Source organism: Benincasa hispida, chromosome 4 (genome assembly GCF_027475165.1).
Source record: "Benincasa hispida cultivar pf3 chromosome 4, pf3_genome.v1.1, whole genome shotgun sequence".
In the NCBI taxonomy this organism is placed as follows: domain Eukaryota; kingdom Viridiplantae; phylum Streptophyta; class Magnoliopsida; order Cucurbitales; family Cucurbitaceae; genus Benincasa; species Benincasa hispida.
In genome coordinates, this window is record NC_143481.1 from 47,534,350 (window position 1) to 47,561,124 (window position 26,775).

The 26,775-nt window shown below is 36.8% G+C and overlaps 1 protein-coding gene across 2 annotated transcripts; it reads right to left on the reverse strand.

The window, feature by feature from the left end:
- Nucleotides 1-26,775, reverse strand: EFS (histone-lysine N-methyltransferase). Of its 2 annotated transcripts, none has more exons than XM_090312608.1 (20): nucleotides 26,407-26,775; nucleotides 26,116-26,279; nucleotides 23,597-26,027; nucleotides 23,183-23,506; nucleotides 22,856-23,057; nucleotides 21,755-21,924; nucleotides 21,524-21,612; nucleotides 19,703-19,834; nucleotides 19,488-19,604; nucleotides 18,546-18,638; nucleotides 15,773-15,850; nucleotides 10,607-10,663; nucleotides 8,839-9,703; nucleotides 8,703-8,758; nucleotides 7,902-7,981; nucleotides 7,718-7,800; nucleotides 7,494-7,573; nucleotides 4,027-4,106; nucleotides 2,092-2,137; nucleotides 1-1,593 (listed from the first exon to the last, which is right to left on the reverse strand). In XM_090312608.1, the coding sequence occupies exons 3-20, from the start codon at nucleotides 26,025-26,027 to the stop codon at nucleotides 331-333; spliced, it is 6,246 nt and encodes a 2,081-aa protein (XP_090168734.1). In that variant the 5' UTR covers nucleotides 26,116-26,279; nucleotides 26,407-26,775; the 3' UTR covers nucleotides 1-330. The 2 variants fall into 2 exon arrangements, with proteins under 2 accessions (XP_090168734.1, XP_090168735.1); XM_090312609.1 differs by having other exon boundaries at nucleotides 26,116-26,352; nucleotides 26,559-26,693.

A 26,775-nucleotide genomic window follows, 5' to 3' on the forward strand; every position in this document is an offset into this window, starting at 1 on the left:
TAGGCAAACGACAGCAAGAATCAATGAAAATTTTATTTTCCCGAGATCTTTAAACATTGCGTATCACAATTTAATTTTTGTGAGAAAATGATATACAAATAAGAATGCCTACCTCTTTGAGGTGTTGATTGATGGATAAAGATCCAAAACCTCATATGCTGATGGAAGCAAAGATCAACCTCATGAATAGTACTACTAACGCTGGAGTAAGAGCACTACCATACTGAAGTTGAAGAAACTTTCCAATTGATTAATATCAAACCTAAGGAAAAGAACTGAGAATACATTGGGTTCTATTGAAATTTCAGTAGATCATGAGTTTCCTAAGACTCAACGCAGATTTTGGTTCTGCAAATGCTGATAAAATTCATCATTAGCCTTATCCAGTCTACCACTTGCTTCATCCGAGCAATATGGACTTATTTCTTCATTGGGTATATTGTCATCAACTATAGCACTCACGCCACCTCTGAAGTTCCCTTGGCATCCCCACTGATTTCTTTTCTGTAACCAAGGGGGACCATACTTTGTATTACGCCACTTTTGCTGCCTAAAATACCTTCTTCCCAAGTCATATGACGATTCTTTTGTCCGATTCGGTATCTGTTGGTTGTTTGATGAAGTGCACAAATCCGGTTGGTAATTAGTACTTGTACTAGGAGGGCTTTCTTCTGAGAAAGAAGTTCGAGAATCATGGCTGTTGACCTGCCCTTCTTGAGAGGACTGTCCAACTGCAGTACCACAGGCAGATGTAGGCGGGCCTCTCTTACCTCGGGGATATGGTGGCAGGGGTGGAAAAGGATGAAAAGGCACTCCAGGAGCAACATCCCAACACTCCAGATTCTCTGCATGGGATGTTCCACATTGCTCAATGATAGAAAATGGAATTCCATAGGACACAGGCATGCGAGAAATAAATCTTTCCTGTGGGTGTCCAACCGTGGAAAAAGCACAACCCAAATCGCAAATATTCTGTCGAGGAGGATCTAAAACTGTTGAAAAAGCACTTGAGGAAGCCACAGGGGGATTGAAAGGAGATGAAAATCCAGGAGGAATATCTTCAGGTACATTCTGCACCGCACTGTCTGCCCTAATATCTTCATCTTGCCGACAACGTACTCCAACAGAGTCAGAGAGGGAGGAGTCCTTATCATCATTGTTTACTTTGTCTATCAACATTGATGCCATTCCAACACAATTTAATTGGCTGGAATTCAATTGCTGCACTGATGTTGATTCAAGCTTCTGCTCCTTGGATCTCAGATCTAGGCTTGTGTCTGCAGGCTGATCCCATCGGCTCTTACGCTTACGGACTTTTTGTCCATTCGATGAGTGACCAGCTGTGGAAGCCACAGAACAGACCTCCACAGGATGAGCATCTGGCAAAGATGTAGGCATCGACTGCTTGACACAATCAATTGCATCCGTGGGTCTGGAATCCTGATCATGCCGATAACTGTGCGATGCTGTAAACCTACTGCAGTTTGAACCCCTGTAAACTTCCAATCTTCCATCCTCCCTCTCCGAGTAACCAAATTTTCTAGAATGTCTGGGGAACCATCTGTCCCGAAAACTTCGGGCAATTTGATGTACCTGCAGGTCCATGCTTAACTCGTCAAAACTGAACTTCGAAAGCATTTGGCCAAAGATCATAGCTACGCTAAGTCTTCCCATTTTAAAGGAAAAGGATCATGAACTATATTTGAATGTTTTTGGACATTTTATAAAGTTTATTAGTGTTCTTTAGGAAATTGTCTTGATTTGGCATACATTTTAAACAAAAATATTTTTTACCATCATCTTTGAGCATCCCGGAGGCTTTCACGTAATTACTCTGTTTTTTTATACATTGCAAATCTGAACTGTGATTGAATGCGACTTTTGCATAGATATTTCATCTGAAGATAAATGTCTTATTACCCTGTTTGTGACTTCACTCTTTAATATAGTCAAGCTATGGGAAGCCCTTTTACCCCACCAGATATATTTTTATATATAACGTTCATTTATAGTTAAAGTTCTTGTCCTCTACTACTCTTTGCACTATTGCTCTTTACAGAATAGGTCCCTAAAATAAATTGTAGATGATACCTGTTTGTCATCATGCTCTGTCAGTGACAGTAAGGACTCCCTCAAACTGCATAAAAAAGTAGTCATGTAAGGATCACTAAAATACATGCAACGCAAGGATCTACCAATTATCACTCATTGCAAAAGAAAATCATTAGCTGAAGATACAGATAAGCATGTCAAATCCTTTGACGAAAGTTGGTTCTTTTCTTTCAAAAGTAACATTCAAAAGAAAAGAATTAACACATCTGTGCATGCATAGTCTAGCAAAGCCTGTTCTTTTTTGGAGTTCATACTCACGGGTGAAGAAAAGGAACTACTTGCCAACATTAGATGTCAAGTAGTTTCAGCAACTTTGCCTTCTTATACCTCACTCCCTATCAGTTATGATCATCCCATTTTAATCTGTTTAATATTATTTTGTACAACATGCTCAATGATCTGAAAGATAAACCTTTGTTCGACCAACCTAACCAAAGGAATCACACTAAGGTTTCACTTTACTTCAAAACCACTCTCATCAGTGTGGTTGTTTTAACAATGATAAACAACACCAAGTTTCAGCAAACAAACATATTTTGTTACATCCACCTCGTTGTTTGGTTTTACAACCTAAGCAAAAAAGTTCAACTATGCATTATCTGATTCCACTAAAACTCTATGAGCCCCACCACAGGGTAGGCACTAGCAAGAGATATAATTTAAGTGTTACACTAATATGACTCCTGTGCAACTTCCAATTATCGGGATTCAAATGTATATAAATGCAACAGAACGAAAACAGTAATTCAATGACGTAGGCACGACTATTCTATGCAATGGATTCAAATGCATGTACGTGCAGGGTAAATATCCCACAATTACTTTTAGCATAGAATAACAAAGCAAAACCTAATTTCAATTTGCACATTTGACAAAAGGAAGAAAATTAAAAAAGAAAAAGTTGAGTAATCAAGGTTTTTTTTTATAAGAAACAAAAATATTATATTTAAAAAGTTGAGTAATCAAAGTAGATCTAGAAAAGACCAATAAAAAGTGGATTGGCAGTTTTTGATGGAGTTTAAAGCACATGAAAAAAGGATGGAAAATACTTGGGTGCAGACTGCACCCATCTCTTGTGCAGCCCGGCCTGCACCCAATGAGATTGTGCCACATGGAACAAATTTCTTTAAATGGCTTTTTCTAAAAAAAATTTGTGCGAGTCTCCTAAGAGCATCAACTTTTTCATTTGTCTCTATGTCAGAGGAATTCACTCAATTGATAGCTGAAAACGTCAGCCTTATATCCCAATTTCACCTAGCTGCTGCATTTTGGGCAAAAAAGATAATGAAACAGTGGATCAGATCTTCTTTAGTTGTAAGTCGGTCTCAAGTGGTGGCATTTATTGCCCAAATTCTTTGATATTCTCAATGGTGCTTTTCTAGAATGATCAATGAAAAAAAGAGACTTTTAGGTACTAACATTATAAAAGTTCTCCTTCAGAACTTTGGTTTGAAAGGAATACAATATCCCAAGACCAATTGCAGATAAACCCTTAATTGGAGAGACTGAATGGTTAAGCTTCAAAATAAAGTTTGTACCGTGCACCTTTTTGTAACTATCCTCTTAGCTACTGGTGCCAATTGGAATGGTTTTATATGAAGGCCTAAGTGACACATGAAGATTTCTTATCATCTCTTGTATACTTCATTTTTAGTATATAAAGAAAAAAGTATATGTTGTTTCTCTTCTTAAAAACGAAAAAAGAAAAGAAAATGTTTGATAAAATCTTCATGATGAACTTTCTAAACTTAAAACTATAGAAGGAAAAAGAAAACAAAATTACACTGCACCATCAAGAAGAAACTGAAGTCTACATTAGCACATCACAACAAATTTAAACTACCACATAGTTGACCGCTATCTACGTAGTGATTAGGAAATGACTGTTTGAAATTAAGCATCACAATTTCTTACCTTTCCATTCCAGGGCAAGGAGGACCTCCATTAATATGCTCTGAGGTGAGTATCTCTCTCGTCACCAAGTATTCTAGGACCTGCATAAGAGTTTGATTATTAAACCCTCTGTTTGGTGTCAAGCAATGATTTAAAAAACTGTGATTTAAAATCTGAGAAGTAATTTTAAGATAAAGAATTGTTTGGAACAAAAAATAAAAGTTTGAAATACACCTAATCAAATTTTTGTGTTTGAATGGTAAAGGAGAACAGAAAAGAAAATACAAAATTTACTAATATAGGCTTTTAATTTGATATTATACAAAATTAAAATATGACAAGGTTAGATAAATACTTTCAACTCCAAAGTCTATGAAATCCTGCACAATCTAATCATTTTATTAGTCAGGACAAGCTTTTACATAACAACTCCAGTTTGAAATCCCTCACAATGCTTTATGCAATTCGTTTGCTCTCTCTGTTTCAAAGCAGGTATCTTCCTGTTTCATATTCTCAAAAATGTTGGTTTCTGTTATTTGCTTCCTCAATCTCCCATGGGTATTTTCAGATTCTTTGAAAGGAAACTAGTTGTAGCTTCTATGTGGTAACAATTGGAATTCAAAGGCTTATTTACTTTGGGTTAACGTGGTCAAAGCCATCGTTTTTGGGCTTGGAATGGAAAGAAATCAACTCATTTTTCCGAATTCTATCCTCTCACCTTATGATAGATTAATTTGGCTTCACTAGGAAGATATCTCCAGAGATTTCCATTGATTTTGGTATGGATGGCCCCTCACATGTGCCATTGTGGGTTTCAAGGAAGAAGCTGATACTTGGTTTCAGTACTTTATGGGTTTCAAGGAAGACGCTGATACTTGGCTTCAGCCTTAACAACTCTCTCTGATTTTCTTGGCAAAATCGTTCAACATATTGAAATGTCAGTCAAGGTACTGAACATAACAACAGCATATAGGATAATCTTTACCCCAAAAAATCAAAATTTCTTATGAGACCTTCATGTCTATCAAAAGAGCTTCATTTTGGTCTTCTTGGTCTGAGAAACAACCTCAACGAATCCACAAATTCCTTCAACATTTTCTTAAATTTGGTTCTTTCACAGCTCTGTACTGGCATAAATCTTTGTATCCATTCATTACAGTGTCACTACTTTTACTACTAGGTGGAGATATTCTTTGTAATCCACTTGGGGTGGTTGAGAGGCTACTTTGCTCCCTACTTTATATTTCATTTTATTTATGAATCATTATTTCTCCTTCCTTTTCTTTTTTGTTTTTATTTTGTGGTTTTTTTTTTTTTTTGGTTTTGATAAGAAACAAAAGAATATATTCAAAGAGGAGTAAAAGAGAACCGCCTAAGGGCGGGGGATGAGATGACCACCCCCCCCTCCCCCCACCAAAACACTAATGTATAAGAGCCTTCCAATTGTTGAAAATCGTGGAGAGGCTAAAATCACCAAATTTGTGTATTGGTGCGCCACCAAGAAGCTGTATGTTGAACAACAGTCCAAAAAGAATCATTATTTCTCCTTCCTTTTCATTCTTTAAATAGGAAACAATTTCATTGAATAAACAAATGAAATATACAAAAGGAAGAGCCCACCCAAAGGGATTACAAAAGACTTCCCCAATTGGATAAAATAGAGTTTAAACCATAATTGCTAAAAGGTAGAACACTTATATATCCATAAAGAGCCGTGAAAAGAGATGAATCGATCACTTTCTTCAAAATCTTTCTTTGCTTGAAAGATTTTCTTAAGTTCCTTCCATTCCAAATCCAGACCATCCAAAATCCAAATTGTAGCTCAAACAAAATGTTGCCATTATTTCTCCTTAAACAATAAATAACAAATAAAGAAAGAAAAGAAAAGAAAAGAGTGGAAGCCCAACCAACACCCTAAAGATTCCTCTTCCTTTCCAACCAAATATTGTAAATAATGTAAAAAAATACAAGCAGGCTAGTGCTACAAAAACTTCCTCCACGGCAAAATGAACAGCGAAAAAGTATGGCCACAAGACCAAGTTTGATAATCGATGATAATTAAAAGCTCCTCAATCCCCTCCCTCTGTTTATAACAAATGCCCTAACTCCGTAGCTAATTACCTATATGTCCTAATACCATACTAATATCCCTAACTAGGGCTCTTACACATTGCACATTGCACCCTTACACATTGCAGTTCCATCTCTCTTACAAAAAACCACAGCTTCAAAAACTTCAATGATCAAAAACTAAGTGATGTAAGAACATACCATGTTCTTTAAGATTAGTCCAAGCTGTAATCTTGTTTAGTTTCTGTTTATTCTTTATTTTCTGTTTTCTAACTGGTTAACTGTTCAACCAGTTCCCTCTTGAGTTAGCCAGGCTGGCTGGTTTCCTATATAAGGGGCCTCCATTTGTATCATTTGCATCAATTAATAAAAGCTTGAGGTATTATTTTTACTTGTGTGCATCACTAAGAGCATCATCAAGAAGCTGTAAATGGTTAATTTTGACCACTTTATACCTATGCCACGACCTATGAGGGCATTGGATAGTATATCCTTTTCAAGCAAATCCACCAATCCCATCAAGGACCAGATCAAAGAAAGAAAGGGAAAAAAACGAACTATCATTGCAGTTGCATAAAAGGCATGCTCCCTCCCTCCCTCAAGGATGTGCTTGCACTACGAGCATGCCTAACTAGGAAAAAGTAAAAATGACTCGTGTTTTTAAGCAATCTTGTACATGTTTAAAATATCTTATCTTTCCTTCAGAAGAAACAAAAGTCCTAATATGCTACACAGTAACATATCAAATAAATAAGATATATTTCGCCTGAAGTAAACACCAATTATGTACATATGTTTTTGGTAGTGATAGCAAAAGGTTTATAACTATCCTTTGAATACCAAGTCTGGCAAGAGAATGAAATCTGTACCACATTTTCCTAGTCCCTCTCCCCCATACAAAGCCAAAAAGGTTGGCACTTACCACCTCAATCATTTTGAAACAAACATTTGCAGTAATTCACTTTCAATATAATTGCAAGTCAGTTTTATACTAAATATCAGTTTCTTTGCTAATTACATACTTGATCCTTGTTTATTCAAATATTCAAATGCGACTGTTCATTAGTTACATTCAGAAGACAAGAAAATGATTTTAATTTTTAAAAGAAAACAAAATTTTCATTGATATAATGAAAAGAGACTAATGCTCCAAAAACAAAGTATTGAGAAGACAAGGATTTTTTTTGGGGGGACAACCCCGAGCCTACAACATTTGTACCTAGGTAGATGACCACCATAGATTGAACCTATGACCTCTTAGCCTTTTATCAAGGCATGCCCTTGTTTACCACTAAGCCAACCCATGATGGTTTGAGAAGACAAGGAAATGATTATATATAAATATATATATATATTGAAGTGGGAAGTTTCTTCCCAAACTCTGAAAAGGAATATTGCAATTGCCATAAAAGTACTACCTTCAAAAGCTTCCGAAGAATAGGTATCTTTTTGAAGTCACTTCTATATTGCTTCATTATGTTATGCAGCATCCGCAAACCTGAGAGCAAAAGGAGGGGGGAATAAACAGTTTATGGTATTTTATAAACCAAATGAAACAGCAAGACTGGCCACAAATTATACCCCGACCACAAAAATTATATATATATATATATATAAAACAATAAACTGGGGGAAACTCTACCATTTTTGTTTATTATGTCAGTCAATACTACTCGTGACTTTGTCTTCAAAAGAGCATCAAGGATCATTGAAAGATCTCGATTGCTGTCAAAGAAAATAACAAAAAGCATTTATCATCACCTGCATTACAGAAATAACTGTTCATAATATGGAACATCAAAAACATAATAATAATCTAAGGCAACCTCTGAATTGCTTCACCGCTAGCACTTGCACCCGATGCAGCAGTCAGAAGAAGAAGCTTTAAGTACCCTTTAGGAGCATCCTGTTTTTTTTTTTTTAAAATAAGAAACGATTTCATTGATTAAATATCCGAAGATATCCAAATGTACATGAGGACCCCAAACATAGGGGGTACAAAAGAAATCCATTCATAGGGAGTGCAAAACAAGGAAAGAAAAACTATTGCTCTGTATAGCCTGTAAATCTTCACACAAAAAAAAAAAAAAAAAAAAAAAAACATTGTGAATGATAATATCGATTGCAAATATCTTTAGGAGCGTCCTGTTAGAGGAAGGAAAAAGCTTTTGGGTACTCAAACACTGCAAATATCTCTGAACAAAAAATGAGCACACTGCAGCAGATGCAAATCCACTTTTTGTTGCCCTTGGGTTGGGTAAAAACATCTTTTATTTTGTTTGAAACGGAAACAGAAGTACGGAAGAATAGGCTACATAAAAATAAACCAATACTCTTTTTTCTTTTTCTTTTTCTTTTTCTTTTTCCCTTTTTTTTTTTTTTTTTTTTTTTTGGTGATAAGAAACAAATTTTCTGGATGTACGAAATTTTCAACAAAAGCGTAGGCTACATAAAAAGAAACCGATACTCTGATCCATGAAAAAAAAACATCAGAATTACATGGAGAATGAGAAGTTGATGGTAAAGCATAAAAGAGCCCACTGACCATTCATTGCCAACGGCAAATAAAACCAAAAGAATAGCAGAAAATTCAACAAGTCAACATGCGGAAAGTAATAATGACTCACTTTTCTTTTGCTAATGCCCCCTTCAGCATCCAGAAGTTCATTAAGCTTCTCCTCAACTAAAGCATTAAATACCATTAACCATTATAAGCCCATCGCAGCTATTTAAGCTAAAGCTAGTATTCCAAACATGACTAACCTGCTTCAAAACGGTTGCCTGGAGAACCTTCAATCAATCGCTTGGGCTTTACAGAGGAAATCTGGGACCTGTTAGTTATTTGAATTTTTTCTACAGAGCTAACTTTTCCTTTCTTGATGGAACCTGGTTTACGTGAAGTTTTCATCTGAGGATGCGATTTTATATACACTTGCTTATCTTCAATAGCATCCAGCTTGGACTTCTTACGACCATCAATGTCATCAACTGATAACTTTGCCTCCTGCTCAATAGAGCACGTATTTTTGTCAGAAATATTGTCCACAAGAGAGATTTCTGTCTGATCAACAAAGACAGGTTTGCTTGTCACATCTTCAGTCTGATGGGTAATATCCGGCAGTGGAGTAGGTGATGCTACCTTTGAGTCTTCGAATTCCAATGAACTGTGCAATGGTGAAATGGTAGAGGCAGAAAGGTTAAGATGCTCTTCTTTTTCTTCTGAAATCTTCGATGCAGAAAGGTTAAGAGAATCCTCTTTTTCTTCTGAAATCTTCGAGACAGAAAGCTTAAGAGTATCCACTTTTTCTTCTGAAATCTTTGATTCAATAGCAATTCTGATAGGTTGATCTCTCTTATCCCTAATCCCTTTTATATGCCCTGAGGGTTGCATTTTAGCAACATCCAACGAACTAACTGCAGTTGGCACGTTATTATTCCAACTTCTACCATCTGCACGAAGCATCACTGGCTCTGGGAACTCTTCATCTGAATCACTTTGAATAATGACCTCAGAATTGAGGGGGTCTCCACCTATATAACCTCGACATTGAAAAGAACCACAATAACATTTTTTTGCAGCAGCCCCAAATACCCTTACATAATTGTAGTCAAACGTCACCTCTTCCCCCTGAAACAGGAAAGAATTCAGCTTCAGCTAATACAATGTAAGGAAGAAAATGAAATGGGGGAAAAAGGAAGAAAATGAAAAGGTTTTTTTTTTTAATGTTGCTACCAAAAACATAGCGAAGCATCAAATATCAAGCTGTGAACAAAAAATGCAGGAATATCCAAATCAGCCAAAAAATTAGGAGAAAACATTCAAGGATAAGTTAAAGAAAATGTATCTAAGATATGAATGGAAATGTCAAGGCTGTTCAATTTCATCCACATTCATAGTGATAATTGCAGAATCATGTGAAAACAGATTCTATGAGAGACTCGACTTTCTTTATCTTTTTTTGAAAGGGAAACAAGTCTCTTCGTTAATAAAATTAAGACAGACTAATGCTCAAAGTACAAGAGAGTTATATAAAGAGCATAAAGCATAAAAAAATTATGGAATCACAAGATCCTGCTTCGGTGAATAGTGTCACCGAAACTATTTGATTACAGCTCAGCTTCAATTTACTTGTCGAAAAACAAATTGAAACAGATATGATGTATCTGATGTCAATCTTTCATCAAGACATTTTTTTCATACCAAAAAACACTGAACTACAGTCGTGGAAAGGGGAATATACTTCATATCAAGAGAGCGATATGGAAGGAATTGATAGGAAAATGGTAATATATATATATATGTGTGTGTGTGTGTGTATTATAAAATTAATTAAAAAAAGCCATCTAACAATTGCATTTCAGGAGCCCTAAACAGATGGGGGTTACAGAATTAGATTCTATCATCAAGTCAAAAGGTACTGCTGAGCTTTTAAGGAACTAAGGAAATCACACGCACAGCCCTTTTCATTGACAAAGTAAAAAGTCTACAGTAAATGAAATTGAAGGTAACAAAAGCAAACAGTAAATGTACCTTCTTAATATCCCTTAGTGCAAAGAGCCCAATGCAGATTTCTCCATTCACCATCCACTGTTCCAAAACCAAAAAGAAAAGAGAACTAAAAACTCGTAAATTCTCCAACAACTCTCAGAAACTGTTTAAGTTGCTAGTACTGCCTTTACTTGACAGGAAAGTTTTGGGAAGAAAACATCCCCATTGCTATAGAAAGTAGGAACTAACCTAGTCAACACAGTAATATTAAAAATCTTGAAACTGTTAATAACCAAGGTTGGTTAACATGTAAAGTAAATACATAAAATTGATGTAATGACCATTAGTTTTCAAATTAAATTTCTTGGATGGTTTGCTTGTCGTCTAGCCAGTTTTGGCTCCTTCATGACCAAATCCTCTCCCAAGATCTCGCCAAGGGCACAACTCCTTTTTTGTTTATTTTCTTTTTCTTTTGATAAGAAACAAAACTTTCTTATAGAAGGAACGATTTCGTCGATAAATGAAATAAGGGGGGAAAACCTCCAAACACCTTATTGATGGGTTACAAGAAGGAAGTCCAATTGGAAATGAAAAAAGATAAGCTATAAAGTGCAAAAGGGTGTTAATTTTTACACCAAAAGAAAGCAGTAGAAAGAACTCTATCATAAAGCGTTCAACAGAAGAGGATGCAATGCAGTCATTTCGTTTCCTCGAAGATGCCAGAAGAATGCATGGACAAGAACCAACCAAAGAGTCTTCCTCAAACCATAGAATGGGTGTCCAACCAAAACAGAAGGAGAACATAGATAGAAATAGGAAATGGCGACCAATCGAAAGCTTCCAAAAGAGTAAACCAAAACTGAGATGCTGCATAAAAAGATGACCAGGAGATTTGAACATGGGTCAAAGGGAGACTAGGAGACACATTCACCATTAGGCTAGCTAAAGTCATTAAAGATGATCAGGAGATTGAACATTTGAATTGCACATAACACGCATAAGAAGGAGTTCTTCGTGGTAATCGGTCTGTTCTTCGTGGTAATCGGTCTGTTCTTCGTGGTAATCAATCAGAGTTGAAGATTTGAATTGTGCCACACACACTCACACACAAAACAGCTTTCATGAAAAGTGTATTCTTTCAGCTTTAATTAAAGTTGTTGGGCAATCAAAATAAATACTCATGAAAAGTTGCAGGCTTCAGTTCATGGCTCTCGATCTACGGCCTAATGGCCATTGCATATGTAAATCTTTTGAGGAAATGGTAGAACAAATATTTCACCAGATGTCCTTTCACTACTTACCAGAATATGGCATTCCCTATGACCGTAGAACATTGCCCTATGACCACCTCTGGTTGATTCCGACAGGCCACCTTCTAGAGTGTAAAGATATAGTTCTCCCACTCAACACAGTTAGTGTATTTTGCAAGAAATATTGATCGATAGGAAACTATTCCAGAATAATGAAAGGGGTGCTTCACTTTGCTAAAGTATATTGTTTATGTTTCCTCTGCTTATTAGACATAAGACTCACACAGTTCTGTCTGTAACTATGTTTTGGCTTGCATCAATTAGTTTAAATTATCAAATGCAATTATCATATTCAAGAAAACAATAACGAATATCTCTAACAAGAAAACCCCTCCAAAGAATTGCAGACTCAATAACAAATCTCTCTTCTCCCTGGACTTACAGAAAAATTCCAGAAGCACCAAAACATCCGTTGCCTCCCTACCTGGCAAGGGATGACAAAGCCAAGACAAAGCCAAGACAATTCAAGATTGAACCCTATCCCTCGTGTAATTCTCTATAAATAGACTCCCCCCTCTCTTCTATTAGGCAGATTTTGATGAATTGAAGTTTCCTCTTTGGATTTTACATTAATTGGTATCAGAGCATCCTACGTGATAGGGCCTGATGGTGAAAGGCAACACTTCCCCCTCCTCATCAGATGCGGAAGAACCAACACCCCTGCGATCACTCAACAGAAGACTCAGCAAGTCGAGTAATCCATAGAGCTCCTCAATGAAAAAATTGTAGCAATGCAGGCGTCCATGGTAGATATGCACAAGATTATGGAACAATTGACAAGAGAGGTCAAGAAAGTCTCAAACGGCAAGGGTGAAACAGAGGAAGCAAAAACGGGTAATCAAGAAATTCAAGACCAACCAAAATTGCTTCCAATAGTCGAGTGTGCAACAAGAAGGAAGATTACACATCTTGAATAAAAAAAATTGGGTTTTCTGACGAAATCACCAGCAAGGAAGAAAAGGTCTGAATCGGAAATTTGACATCAAAAATTGAAAGGATCGATTCAAACATTCTGACGAATAAGGAAGAAGACGAACGTGTGGTTGGACAGAAAGTTCCGATAAAGAGAGAAGGAGAAAGAAACCTCGTGGTTGACGGAGAAAATTGTTAGAATCTCGTTTGCAGACCATTTGCAGTCGTCGGCAAGATCCATGACCCACTCACAAACGTTCTCGAGGAAGAAGAAGATGTAAGAGATGAGCAATTTCGCGAAACAATCACCCTAATTCCTAACATTCTAACGAAGAAGAAAGAAGAAGGAGAACCCGTGAATGAAGAAGAAAATCGTTGGAAGATCCTTCGCAAACCATCTGCAACCTTCGACAAAGAAGACGAAGAAGACAAAGCAGCGGCACGATCTCGTGACGAACATTTTCACAAAATTCTTTTTCGATTTTTTCCTTCTGACCCGACCCAAAAGACAACCTTGGACCCAACCCGATTTGAGTAAGCCCACCAACCATTTTCTTTTCCCCTACCCGACAAAGAAGACCCAACTCGTTTTGGTGCCAAATAGTAAAGAGCATTCATGGTAGAAGCAAGTTCAGTTGGCACACGGCTGGTAAGGCAAGTGTTAGCCTACGTAGCCCATGGATTATCATTTCAAGATCTTGTTTGAAAATTAAACCTTGATTGTGTTCAAGCTTACTAATGGTTGTAGAATTGCATTTTGGCTTGATCCATGGATTTCATTTCAAGATCTTGTTTGAAAGTTGAAGCCTTGATTGTGTTCAAGCTTGCCAATGGTTGTAGATTTGCATTTTGGCTTGATCCATATTCCATGGATCGATAAAACACCTCTAAATATCTCCTTCCCAAGCTTATTCAGAATTGCTCTCAACCCAAATGGTTCAGTGTCGGATCATTGAGATACCTCCTCTTCCTCATGGTCCATTTTCTTTCAAAGATTAGGAAGAGATAATCGAATTTCAGAATCTCTTGGCCTCATTTCAGAAAGAAAAAAAAAAAAAAAGAAAAGAAAAAAAGAAGTAGCGGCATGTCCAGATAGGTGGTTATGGTCTCTTGAAGCAACGGTGCTTTCTCGGTCAAATCTCTTGTCACTCATTTATCATTGGCCTCCCCTTTAGATAAAGGGTTGAAGAAAGCTCTTTGGAAATCCAGAAGTTCCCTACGAGTGAATATTACGGTTTGAATCATGCTATTTGGGTCTTTAAACTGTTCGTCAGTCATGCAAAGGAAACTCCCTTCTCATTGTCTATCTCCATCTATTTGTACTCTATGTATGGCTGACAAGGAGGACCTTCAGCACCTGTTTTTTGACTGCTGTTATGCTAAAAAGTGTTGCCTTGTTCATTTGATTTATTTAACTTAAGTTAGGTCTTCGGCAAAGTATTTTGTGAAAATGTTCTGCAGATTCTGGTTGGACCAAGGATGAAATCAGATGCCAAGTTACTTTGGAATAATGCGGTCAAAGCTTGGCTTGCTGAAATTTGGTTCAAGAGAAACCAAAGAGTTTTCCATGACAAATCAATGCCTTGGTTGGATAGATCCATAGATAGCTCGAATCGATGCCTCTTCTCGATGTACACTTTCCAGCGCATTTGCTGATTTCTCCAACCAAGATCTAAGCTTAAATTGGAGGGCGTTCATATTTCCAGCTTATTAGCTATTGTCGTCTAGTTGATCTTATTTCATTTCCCATTGTATTGGTACTTGTTTAGTAGTCTGCTCTATTTGCACCATGTGTTTTGTCCTAGTTGTACACGAGAGTTTGTACGTTTGGGCTTGGATTGTTTGCTTTATCTTGGTATTATTATGGTACGTTTGGGCTTGGATTGTACGAGGGCAAGGGTGAGAGTAAGAGAGCGAGACCGTGAAAGAGGGAGAGGAGAGGGAACTATGAGAGAAAAAGGAGCGAGAGAGCTAGAGTGCAAGAGCGAGAGAGAGAGAGTGAGAAAGCCCATTCCGTGTGTGCAAAGTTCCTTTTTTTGGTAATTTCAATCAAATTTGACGTCAACAAAGGGTCAAAAAACCCTCATATTCAGAAAGTCAAAAAACCCTCATATTCAGAAAGTGGGGCAAATCTCCTCCCCCCCCCCCCCCCCCCCCCAAAAAAATTTGGGTCATCCATCCAATGAACCCTCCTAAATGTGTCTTCCATCCTACAACCGAAAGACCACTCAAAAGGATGAGGATCATACTTGCCCAATAATAAATCTATGGCACGGAGCCTAGAAATGCCATAATCACTAAACCAACAGAATTTCATTGTGCAATCTTAGATTACCTATTATATCCAAACCACCAAATTCCGTAATCTTTCATGAACTTCTCTATAATATTGATAACCAACACAAAGATCTTAAATAACAAAAGCAAGTCAGAATTTTGCTCAAGATTGATGGTCCACCTACCTCAAAAAGGAAGGCCTAGATAAGAAGAAAAACTACCACACTACAACCCACACTTGAGGCCCAATTACCTTCTCTATGAAACAATCTACATAATCATAAGCCTCTTCAAAATCAATTGATAAAATAACATCTTCATGTTTACTTCTATAAAGAAACTAAATCTTCATGTTTACTTTTATGAAGAAACTAACATAAAAATAACATCTTCATGTTTACCACTCCTATGATCCTCCATCACCTAATTAGCTATAAGAACTTGGTCTAGAATGTGCCTCTTGCCATTAAAAAACCCATTGACACTTGGTAATCAGACTACAGAACTCTTTCCTCAACCTATGGGCCAAAACCTTAGGATCACATCGGGCAATGCAATAATATGACACTGCTGCATAGAAGCCTTTCATTCCAGGGTGAAAATACTTATTTAAAACACACGCACACACAACACCAAGAAAATTAACAGTATGCTACAATTTTTTATTATAAGAACAATATGCAACAATGCTTAGTGATAGGGTATAAACCTTCTCTGTGCGGCAATTTGGATCACAACTGTGGTTAATGAAACGCCCCAAATTTCCCTTTCTGCATGCATCTATGACCTGCAAGACACATACAGACAAATTACAGACTTTAAATAACTTTCACCAAAGGGGAAATGAAAAAAATGACGTAATTAAGAGGAGTGGTCCTCATATTAGTTCCTCATCAGTAGTCTAGGATAGTATGGAATTTCTTAAACCTCAAGCTATAAATCCTTTACACAAAAAAATGTTACTTCTAACAGGATACAATAGGAATGAAAATCATTCTGACTTCGCAGTAATTTGACAATTATATTCTTAAAGCATTACTTCAAAGATGTTCAGATGAAGGAGAAAATATATTCCGTCCATATGTTCCTTTTTCATTTGTTTCTTTTCCAAAGGGGTGGGAAAGAAAACAAACAAGTAAGAATCTAAAACATTACAAGGGGCCAAAAGATAAATAAAGCTCTTTTTAATTCAATACCAGATTTCGCTTGAGAAAAATTGAAAGAACATAGACAGGCATACTGCATACAAAAAAGACAGCCCATTGAAGAAGGCTAACCCAGCCTATATTAAAAATAAAAGGCCTCCAATCAAAGATAATAACACCACGAGAATAATTACAAAAGTCCTTTTTTTAATAGAATCAACAACTTTCATTGAGAAAGAATGAAAGAATACAAGGGCATATAAAAAAACCAAGCCCACAAAAGCAACCCCTTAAAGGAAGGGCTTCCAACTAAGTAGAATGTTACCTAAAGAGTAATTACAAAAAAACTTCAAAACCGAAGCCCAAAACAAAACATGAAACCTCACAAAGGACCTAACCTCACCATGGTCCATATCGAAACCTCTAAACACCCTATTGTTTCTCTCCCCTCCAAATGTCCCACGATATATAGCACCCACCACAGCAAGCCACAACAGATGGCCTTTCTCTCTGAAAGGAAAATGGAGGAGGAACTTCCTTATCGCATGAATATCCCTCTGGCCAACAATCTGAATGTCAAACTCCTGCATGAATCAACTCCACACAAACCTCACAAATTGGCAACCCAAAGAAGGTGATCCAAATTTGCCTCTGCCTTCCAACAAAGTATACAGCAAAAAGGACCCATTAAAAGAACCATCTTCCTAGCAAGCCTATCCAAAGTGTTCACATGACCAAGTAAAACCTGTCAAATAAAGAACTTGATTTTCTTTGGTATCTTAATCCTCCAGACCACATCAAAGACCGATTCCCTCCAGAAAGATTTACAAGTAAAGCCCTAAGAAGGATTAGGCTTTCAGACACGAACATCCCTTCTCTCCTCCCTAAAATTGCACCCTTCCAAGGAAGAAAAAAGAGAGGCAACATCTCTCGTCTCCCTAATGGATAAACGACAATGGAAACGGAAAGAAAAAGAAATAGAGTTCCCTAACCAAACCAACGAGTCAAAGACCAATCAATTTTTAAAAGTGACAGATGATAAAGATGGAAACATATAACAGAGGGAGCTATCACTAACCCACTAATCTCCCAAAAATACGGAAACTCAAACACAATATCTTTTCAAGGATTCTGGTTTGTGCCTTTAACCCCTTTTGCCACCCAATCAAAGGGATGATTACCGTGCTTACTCACAATGATCTTGTTCCACACGGATTCAGGCTCAAGGGCAAAACGCCAATGCCACTTAGCCAACAAAGTTTTGTTACAAAGCCTTAAATTACCAATCTCCAACTCACCCTGGTTCACAAGGTGCCCCAAGGCACCCAACTAACCAACTGAGATGCCTTTCTTTCATCCACTCCTTGGAGACCGAACATTATGCCTGATGTTAATCTACATCTCCTCACTGGATCTTTTGGAGCCCCTAAAGATTCCATTGCTCCTCCCTAGTCAAAGACCCCAAAAAATAGAAAAAAAGAAATAATTGACGTGCTGAAAAATGCTTGAGATCCTCCTCAACGATAAATCTAAGTCTAATCAAACAACTGGAAAGCTATCTCAAACGGAGCGAGCAAACTGGCAACTCCAACTATGGTTTTTTAAAAAAGAAGGAAACAAGTATATACATACATACATACATATATATACACACACGTATGCGAGTATCGACCAATTGTGGTATTTTTAAGCTCTAAATAATTATGCATGTGACACTAATGTATCATCTCATGCATCTAAAGAAAAACCTTCGTCATTAGAGTACAGATCCCTCTAAGGAAAGAGAGAAGCTCCTTTCTCAAAATTTAAAAAAAAAAAAAAAAAAACACTACACGACACCCACATGATACCATAAGGATACTTGCATTAGATTGAAGGAATCTACCATAATAAGTTATAAAACATTATAGTAGTTAAATATGAAATGTTATATACATTTCAGTCTTAAGAGTAGATAGGATCATTATTTTTCTTGAAAATGACACGAAACTTTTTATTAGAAAAATGAAAAGAGACTAATCCTCAATGATATAAGGAGAAACTAAAAGAACTAAACAAAGAAGTATAAGCATTAAGCAACAACATAGAGGCATAAACCAAACTAAAGTTTTGTAATAAAGCATAAGCAACAACATAAAATCAAATTGCAAAGGGGATAAGCAGCAGTATACCGAAATGAATTACTTTACTACAAAGAATTCCCACATTCTATAACTCACAACTTAATGATCAAGATGAGGTACCACAATAACAAGGTGACAGCCTAGCCACAAAAAGAAAGTTGTGTCGAGAACACAATTGAATTAAGAACACTAGCAAAGAAAATGAAGATCCAACCTCACTGCCATTTAGTGTCATGAAGTAAAAATGTCGATGACCATTCAATGCATATTCCTTTTGGCGTGCCTCATAAGCATGCATGTCGAGGACCTGTGTAGACAGAATAATAGAAATAAAAAATATATATTATTTTGGATAAGAAACAATTTCGTTAATGAATGAAATATTCAAAGAGATACAAAAGGGGCCCATACAGAGGTTACAAAATGGTTTTCCAATTAGATACAAGGAAATTTTTTATGAAAGTATTGAAGGGTTGAATATTTTTACACCAAAAAAAAAAAACATAAATAACAATGATTTGAGAACTGCTTCTGGTGATCGTTTCTTTCCTTTAAAAATCATCGAGTTCCTCTAAATAAAAAAATAAAAATGACATAAAATCATGAAAATTCAAACACATCAAAATATTTGTGTGTACCATTTCATTAATGAGATGAAATTCCAAAAAGGGGAAAGTCAACCCCCATACAGAAGGAGGTTGTAGATAACATCTCTAGTTGGACAAAAGAAAATTCATACTATCCTATCCCAAAATAATAATAATAAATAAATAAATAATAAATCATACTAACAAAGGACTTGGAAATCTACACGCATTCTAACAACTGACATGCTACCCTTCCATTGTTATGTTTATATCACCCGTCATGAAGTCATAAAGAATCTTATGCAAATGCAACCTAGAGCTTCACATAATCATGGACATATTCACACGGTTGCACAATTTTTTAGCCGAAAGAATGAAGTAGAAAAGGAGATTACATTATTGGTCCCACAAATATAATAGTTTCTTACCAACACATACAATCAACACAATAGATAAATCAAACAAAGAAAGAAATATATATGCAACTTTCAGGGGACATGAAAATTAACCAAAGATCGTGACAGATTGTGCTATAGGATACGTCTTCAACCATGGAAAATACTTCTTACCTCTCCAACATACTCAATGAGAAATTGTCCTTTTGATATATCCTCAAGCAACTGTAGCCCATAACCTTTCTTTCCACACCGCAACCACTGTAATTTAGCATACTTGCGCTTTTGGAACTGAAACCACATATTCAAAAATTAAATACACCCTTTCATTAGGACGTGATTTACTTTACCAAAAAGATGGATCAAACTCTACGAAAAAGTTGTAATACCTGTTGATTAGAACAAAGGTCCCCACATGGACATGTACCTCGAACACATTCAATATTGAGCATTCGGTTCAAACATTCATCTCCACAACCTAACCGGCCATCCAAAGCTGGTTTGCAATGACAAACCATTATCTGTTTAAGATTTATTAACATACAAAATCAGGACAATACAACATTTGCCTAAATGTATTCAATCTTGTAGCCTAATTGGCCACTGAAACTCTGAAACGTGGCTACCAACACCGACAAATCATTCTAAGATGAAGTACTATAAAATATACAAAATAGAGAAAAAGAAATTTGCCTACAAGCTACTGATTCTAACCATTGGTTATATGAGCCAAAAAAAAATACAAGAAAGCTAACAAAATTATTCTTTATCCCAGCAAAAGGGAAGATTGCTATTTTTGTTCCCATCCTATAAGAAAATAAAAGAATAATTAAGAAATCAACAATAGGACTAACTGATGAAGCAGCATCAGCAACAAAACTTTACAAGAATAGAATGACCATGATTCAGGGGCATTAGAACACCAATTCCATCCACTGTGTACTTGCCACTAATTTAAGCTTTGTTGAATATATCTTGTGCATTCGTCCATATGCGTTCCTTTACACATATTACTTCCACCAGCATAGCTTTCAGTTACAAAGTTTCCATTTTCATTTCTGAACTTTTTCACATCAACTTCGTGAAGCATGCTGTAGGCTGTCTTATCAAATATATATGTACACATGCACACACACAGTAGATTGCCCAGCCTTATTAAATCTAGATGCATTGCAGTGACAAGTTCCATTTTCAGATATTTTCCCTACTAGAGAACATATTACATGGATTCTCTACTAAGTAGAAATTACATTTTTTTACGAGAAATGAAACTTCAAATAAAAAATATGTACTACAAGATACAAAGGCACATATGGAATAAAAAGCTGTACAAAAGCAATAGAAAACAAAAGAAACCCTCAACCAACTTCATGAATCTTTTCTCTGCTCATTGGTCCATGGAATAATCAACCAAAAACAAATTCAGAAGAAAATTCTTCACTTCTCCCTCTCCCGCTGGTGCAGGCAGCCCTTGTGTACCAGGAATTTGTAGAGCAAAATCAGCCTTTTATTCTCCGTGGTACCAGTTCAATCTTGGATGGAGGTTCTTAATAACTGTTGTATGTACTATAGTGCTATCCAGATAAGACTTGCGATCTTCGGCAGTAGAGTTTTGCTCACCCACGGTGTTTGGGTAAGGGGAAGATTTGTTGGACAATCTAATGCTTGCAAGGACCTACGGAAGGGATAGAAAGAAATAGGAGATTCCCGAGGAGGTTTGTAGGGACTTTCTGGAACAAAAATTACTTCTTTCCTAGCTTCAAAATCAAGTTGCCGATGAAAGGACTTCTGTACTCCTTTTTTCATTGAAACTAATTGAAGGGTTTTCCCCAATTGGAAGAATTGTATGAGATAACTTAGTAGAAACAACCCACACTCTCTTCCGAAAAAAACACATAATTATATGCCAAAAGGCTAGGTGTCTAACCCTAGCCAAAGCAGCATAGCTAAAAAGAACACTCAGGAAAATCAAGAACCTGAGAACACAACATAAATTTCCATTATTAAAGGCATAACGATATGAAAATCGCCCAAACCTCACAGCACACTTCTCATATGTTCTTCCACTTCTCACTTCCAAGTTTCTCAATCCCAACTAATACACTTGATCAGTTTTGACCACACAAGTTAAACCTACTTTGAACTTTAGGGACACATGATTAAAATATTGATAATCACCAATCAAAAAAACATCATGTAGAAAAATGCACCTCATCAATAGTCTGAGTTTTACGGCTGCGGTGCAAAAACTGATTGCTGCTAATGGAAGCAAATTTGTTCTCTTGAGGAACAGCAGTCACTGAAAACAAGTACAGGAGTCACATTTCGACTATCAGAAATGCAGGATTGTGGGACAACAGTAACTACTACTATTATCATTATTATTATTGCATGCACTCGCTAAGGAAAATTGTAATTTAATCCTGAACTTCATAGTCTACCTGTTGTTGGATGAAAACTCTCCAATTCCCTGTAAGTTAGCCGTTTATTGGAAGCATTTTCTTCCCCAGATTCATCTGATATTTCCAACTCTGCATTAATCTCTGCATTTGACTTCTCTTGCGGGATTGAACAATGAGCAAAAGCTTTATCCACATTGTCCTTACAAGTCCTTCAATGACAAACGACTATAAATTAAAAATAATGGTAATGATAAATCAAAAAATGATTAGATAATTAAAAAATCCTTGTAGTGTTTATATATGGAATTTACTAAAAATAAATAAAATAAAATAAAATCCTTGTAGAATATTAGTTATAGAAAAGGAAAATCAAGTGCATGAAAAACAAACAGCTTTGGTGAACTAAAGACTTGAGGATACCAAAAAATAACTATTTCAAGTGCACTAATTTGTAAAATGCATATTTAAAAATTATGAACAAGATACATTCCCGTCAATAAAATATTATCATGACATGATGGTTTATATTAAAGTTCATTCAGGAAAAAATTAGAGAACTTTCACGATATCGAGGAAAAAGGAAGAAGTGAAAAACATGGAACTCAATTTAGAACAAGATTAGAAATCCCACCAGACAGAGGTATGGTATAACTTGGTTCTTCTATCGTGAGTTCAGTAATATCCCCAAAACGGAGGAAACATGCCACTAGGTAATATACTGAACATTCTATTTCCAGGAAAAAAAATAAATGGGTACATATTTATCTCTCTTTTTGCAACAAAAAGAAAACACTAAATTAAAAAGATAGGGTAACTCAAATAGTAAGCAACCTAAACAAGACAAAAGGTTGGCATTTACCCAATTCCCAAACCAAATTTGCTTATTGAAACCCAGACTTGGTTAAATTTTTTTCAATCCCAATCTCCCCATTCCCAAGTTTGCTCCTCCGTACAAATATTATAGTAAAATGCCGACCTGTGAAGATGTTGCATGAGAATGCAATCTAATATTCTAATGCATATTGCAAGTCTATAAAGGAAAACTTTAAACAATTTGAAGAAGACTTATGAATCATGGCCGCCCTTGTATTTCTTTCCTTTTTTCTTAATGAAAGAGGAATATGAGAAATAAATGTGTACCATGTGCAACTTGCATGTCCTAAACTATCAACAAGAGAAGCTGGTATGCGTCGCCATTTATGACAATCATCGCAGAGCACCCAAGCATTGCGAGGAGGCATATACTGCTCATTTGTAGCACCCTGTACCACACTCAAATTTACTGCCACTGTGGATGCAATGATGTCATCACTTTTCTCATGCTTGTCTACAAAGCAATTTCCTAAAACATTAAAAAAAATTAGAACTATTCTAGCACAAAAGCAGTAGAACATGAATATCTCCTTGTTTAGAGAAGGAAAAGAATTGCATCACAAGAGTACTCTTAATCAATTAAAGTAAAATTACCTAATATTTGGTGACTTCCCATTTCAGTCACAACTCGGTCACATAGATCCTCTTTGATTTTACTCTTATTAAAAGACTTCCGTTGGTAAACCCTCTCTTTTGAAGCATTCTTTATTTTGTTTTTTGAGCCAGGAGCCTTCAACTTGTCCTTGCTTGTTTTAATAGACTTGGAACCTTTGGGATGTTTCTTCTTTGCAGATTGAGAAGGAAGAAATGTTTTTGAGTTCTCTGATTCAGGAAACACACTGCCAACATCTGTTCTGCAACATTCTTTATCTTTGAGAATGTTGTCTGCTTTTAAAACCTCTTCTGGAAGTTCAATCTCTGTCAACAAAGGCACTTGCTCCATAGATAACTCCTTAACAGTTAAAGCGTAGTTTAAAATATTTGCATCAGTGTAAGTAAATGTCTCACCAGAACCATGTTGATTGTCCACGTTCCGTCTTCTTCCATGCTTCTTTGATGACTTGGACCTGTTACTGCAAGCAGAAGCACCTGTGCCACCTTCCTCAGAACAACTAACTGCCTGACAGGGCTTCTCCTTCTTCCTTCCTTTCGTACTGACAGCATTTCCAGAAGCAGAAAAATCTTCTAAGGATGCCAAAACCGAGTCCTGCAAAATTTCCCGACGCATTGCTCCGACTGGAATATCTAAAATTGAATTTATCACTTCCGAATCAGGTGAAGTTCCAGGATCCGAATTCCTGGTATCACTTACCCTTTCTACAGGCTCAACCAAATGAGGGGAAACACACAGATTATCATCTGCATGTTTTGCAGATGACTTGTCTATATTAATAGTGCAACTTGAGTCATTATTAGCACATTGTTCATTCACAACAGAAGCATCAGGACATTTCTCTTCTTTATCCTGATTCCTGCTGTAGCAAAAGATCTTTTTTAAAGGCCCCTCTTCGGGCTTTTGATCATCAACACCAAGGGTAGATGGTGGAAATTCCAAATTACCTTCCCAATATGATTCATTACCATAATTGCAATTGATACCCTTGGCAGACAATGATGAATCAACAATTTCGGGAACCACAATGTTCAGAAAATTATGACCCACATTCTTCCCTAATTTAACCTTCAGACGAATACGGTTGGTTGAAGTTGAAGTAGCACATTTTCCTTGGGTCCCTTTTCTTGATCTATGTGAACTTTCCTTTGGTTTTTTCTTATTCCGCTTGATACCTCCTTGATTACTTTTAGATTTATCATTTCCTTGCTTCTGACTTTGATTTATCAGAACATCATCAATTTCTTCAAATGACTGAATAATATAGCCCAGTGATCCCCAGGGTGAGGGACGAGCAGGCCTAGATAAAGAGCTTCTCCTCCTTCTTGCAGTATCAAAAATCAGTGGCTCTGGCACTTTCTTTTTGCTTTTCCTGGATGCCCTTTTTGTCACAGCTTTTTGGTTTGATGTTCTCCTTTGGCCACTCCTCTTAGAAGACGTGATAACTGTTTCAGGACATTTAACTTCAGAAACACAGCCAACTTTCTCTATGTCATTATGGTCTTGATCACCGACACTACATGAATTAACAGAACTAATATCCTTTATTGGAAAATCTGCACCATTCAACATCCCATAAAATTCATCTTTTTCAGAATTAGGGGGCTGAGAAAGCAAGGGTGATGCAAGTAGTTCAACACAGTTGTGGTTCACTTGAATAGTACCTTCCTCCAGATTGCGGTCATTTTCAATCCCAGGAACAATATGTTGTCCACCATCACTATTATTATTAGTCAAGACATCAATATCGTCTTCCACAACCTCTGTAATGTACTTGGATGAATTATTGTCACGCTTTTCATCACACCAATCATTCTCTGAAGCATCGATGGTTAGTGGTGAACCATCAGATTGCAAGCATTCCCCAATCCTCTCACATTCTTGTGAAGGCAACATTTGCAAGCACACTTCAGGATTGCTGTTCATAGCAGCAACTTCAATAACTGTTTCTCCAGAGGTACCACTTAAGCTCTTCCCCTCCATCTGGCAAACATACTGATCAAAATTGGCAACTGATAGTTCCATATATGTTGGTAGTATTTGACCACTCTGTAAAGGGGACATCTCATTCAACACATCTGCTTCTATTTCAACTGAAGCCTCAGTTATCCTGTCTGCAGTCTCTGAAAATGAACAACCAGCACCATCATTTTCCAGCTCGTTTTGTTGTATGAAGTCACTTGGCAGTCCATCGGCAGAAGCTGAATTAGAAACAATTTCACAGACATAAGGAGATTTTAAGTTATCTGTACAAGTACCCATCCGTGCTAAAACAGGACCATTTGCTACAGTATTATCTCTTTCAACTTTTGCAGGAGCATCAATTATACAACTATTGTTATCAAGATCTTCGGGTTTAACAGAATCTACTAATGACCCATTTAAAGACATCATTTCCATGGTAGTTTTGCATCCCAAAATATCAACCAAACCATCAACGTCTTGAGATTCTTTCATATCCAAGCTCAATGTTCTATTCCCCCCGTTGCAAGCTTCTTTATCCTCGTTTAGACAGGGACCACTATCGCCAGAATCACCATCCAACCTTTTATCCATTAGCAAAGTATCTGCATGTTCGAAGCCTCTAAATGTCCCATCCTCCCCTGCAGTACCAGACTCCGATGCATTCGTGCAGACACAGGTCGTAGTCACTTCCAATCCCCTATCTGGCTCAAACATCTGACCGTCACTAGAATCAGATGGAAAGGAAGCCATCTCCTGGCGTGACTGATGCTTGGGAAGAGGTTGACTCGAACACCTAACCAGCCGAGTAACAGAGCCGCGAAACGGTTCCCCGATCACAGCCGGGTCATCACATGAACCCATCTATTTTATCGATAGCGAAAACCAATCGATACCCATAACTCAAAAATTGCATAAAGCAACAAAAATAGAAGCCTAAAACGCGACTAACCCGAAACAAGTAAAATGTGTGTATCCAATCTCCTTCAATCAAATCCCAGTTCTGCTAACTCAAACATCTACAACCGGAGAAAACAAGAATACTCTCGTCGCATTCCAAAGGAATTCTAACAGGGGCAGATAACCCACCAAAAAAAATGACACTAGCCCGACTCTCTGCAGCATTAAAACCCTAATTTCAGAATTTGTAAAGCAATGCAGAAACATCCGCGCCGGAAAACACAAAGTTCTGCCAAAAACGAAAAGAAAAGTCAGAAATAATCAAAGAAAGACGGCAAATTACCTGGTGGGAAGATGAAAATTGAGTAAACGGATGAAGTTGTGAAGTATTTCAATGGCGTCCAAATTGCTGCTCTTATGAATTCCGTTTGCAAAGAGAGCGATAAAAAGAGAAAAAAAATTAGAAAAGAAAAAGAATCGAAGAGGGATGTTTACGCCTTATAAACGTTGTTCTAAGTTCCAACTTCTAACAAGAGTTCCCGACCGAGAGAAGGAATTTGGTGTTGATTGGTAGTCGGTAGAGACCGTTTTGCCCTACACGCTCTGATCGTACGTTTTAGGGTATTTTGGTAATTTCACTTCCCCCTTCCTTTCTCCTGCTGCAAAATGGGTTCAAGTATATGAATTCTAAAGATTTGGGCCACCCAAATTT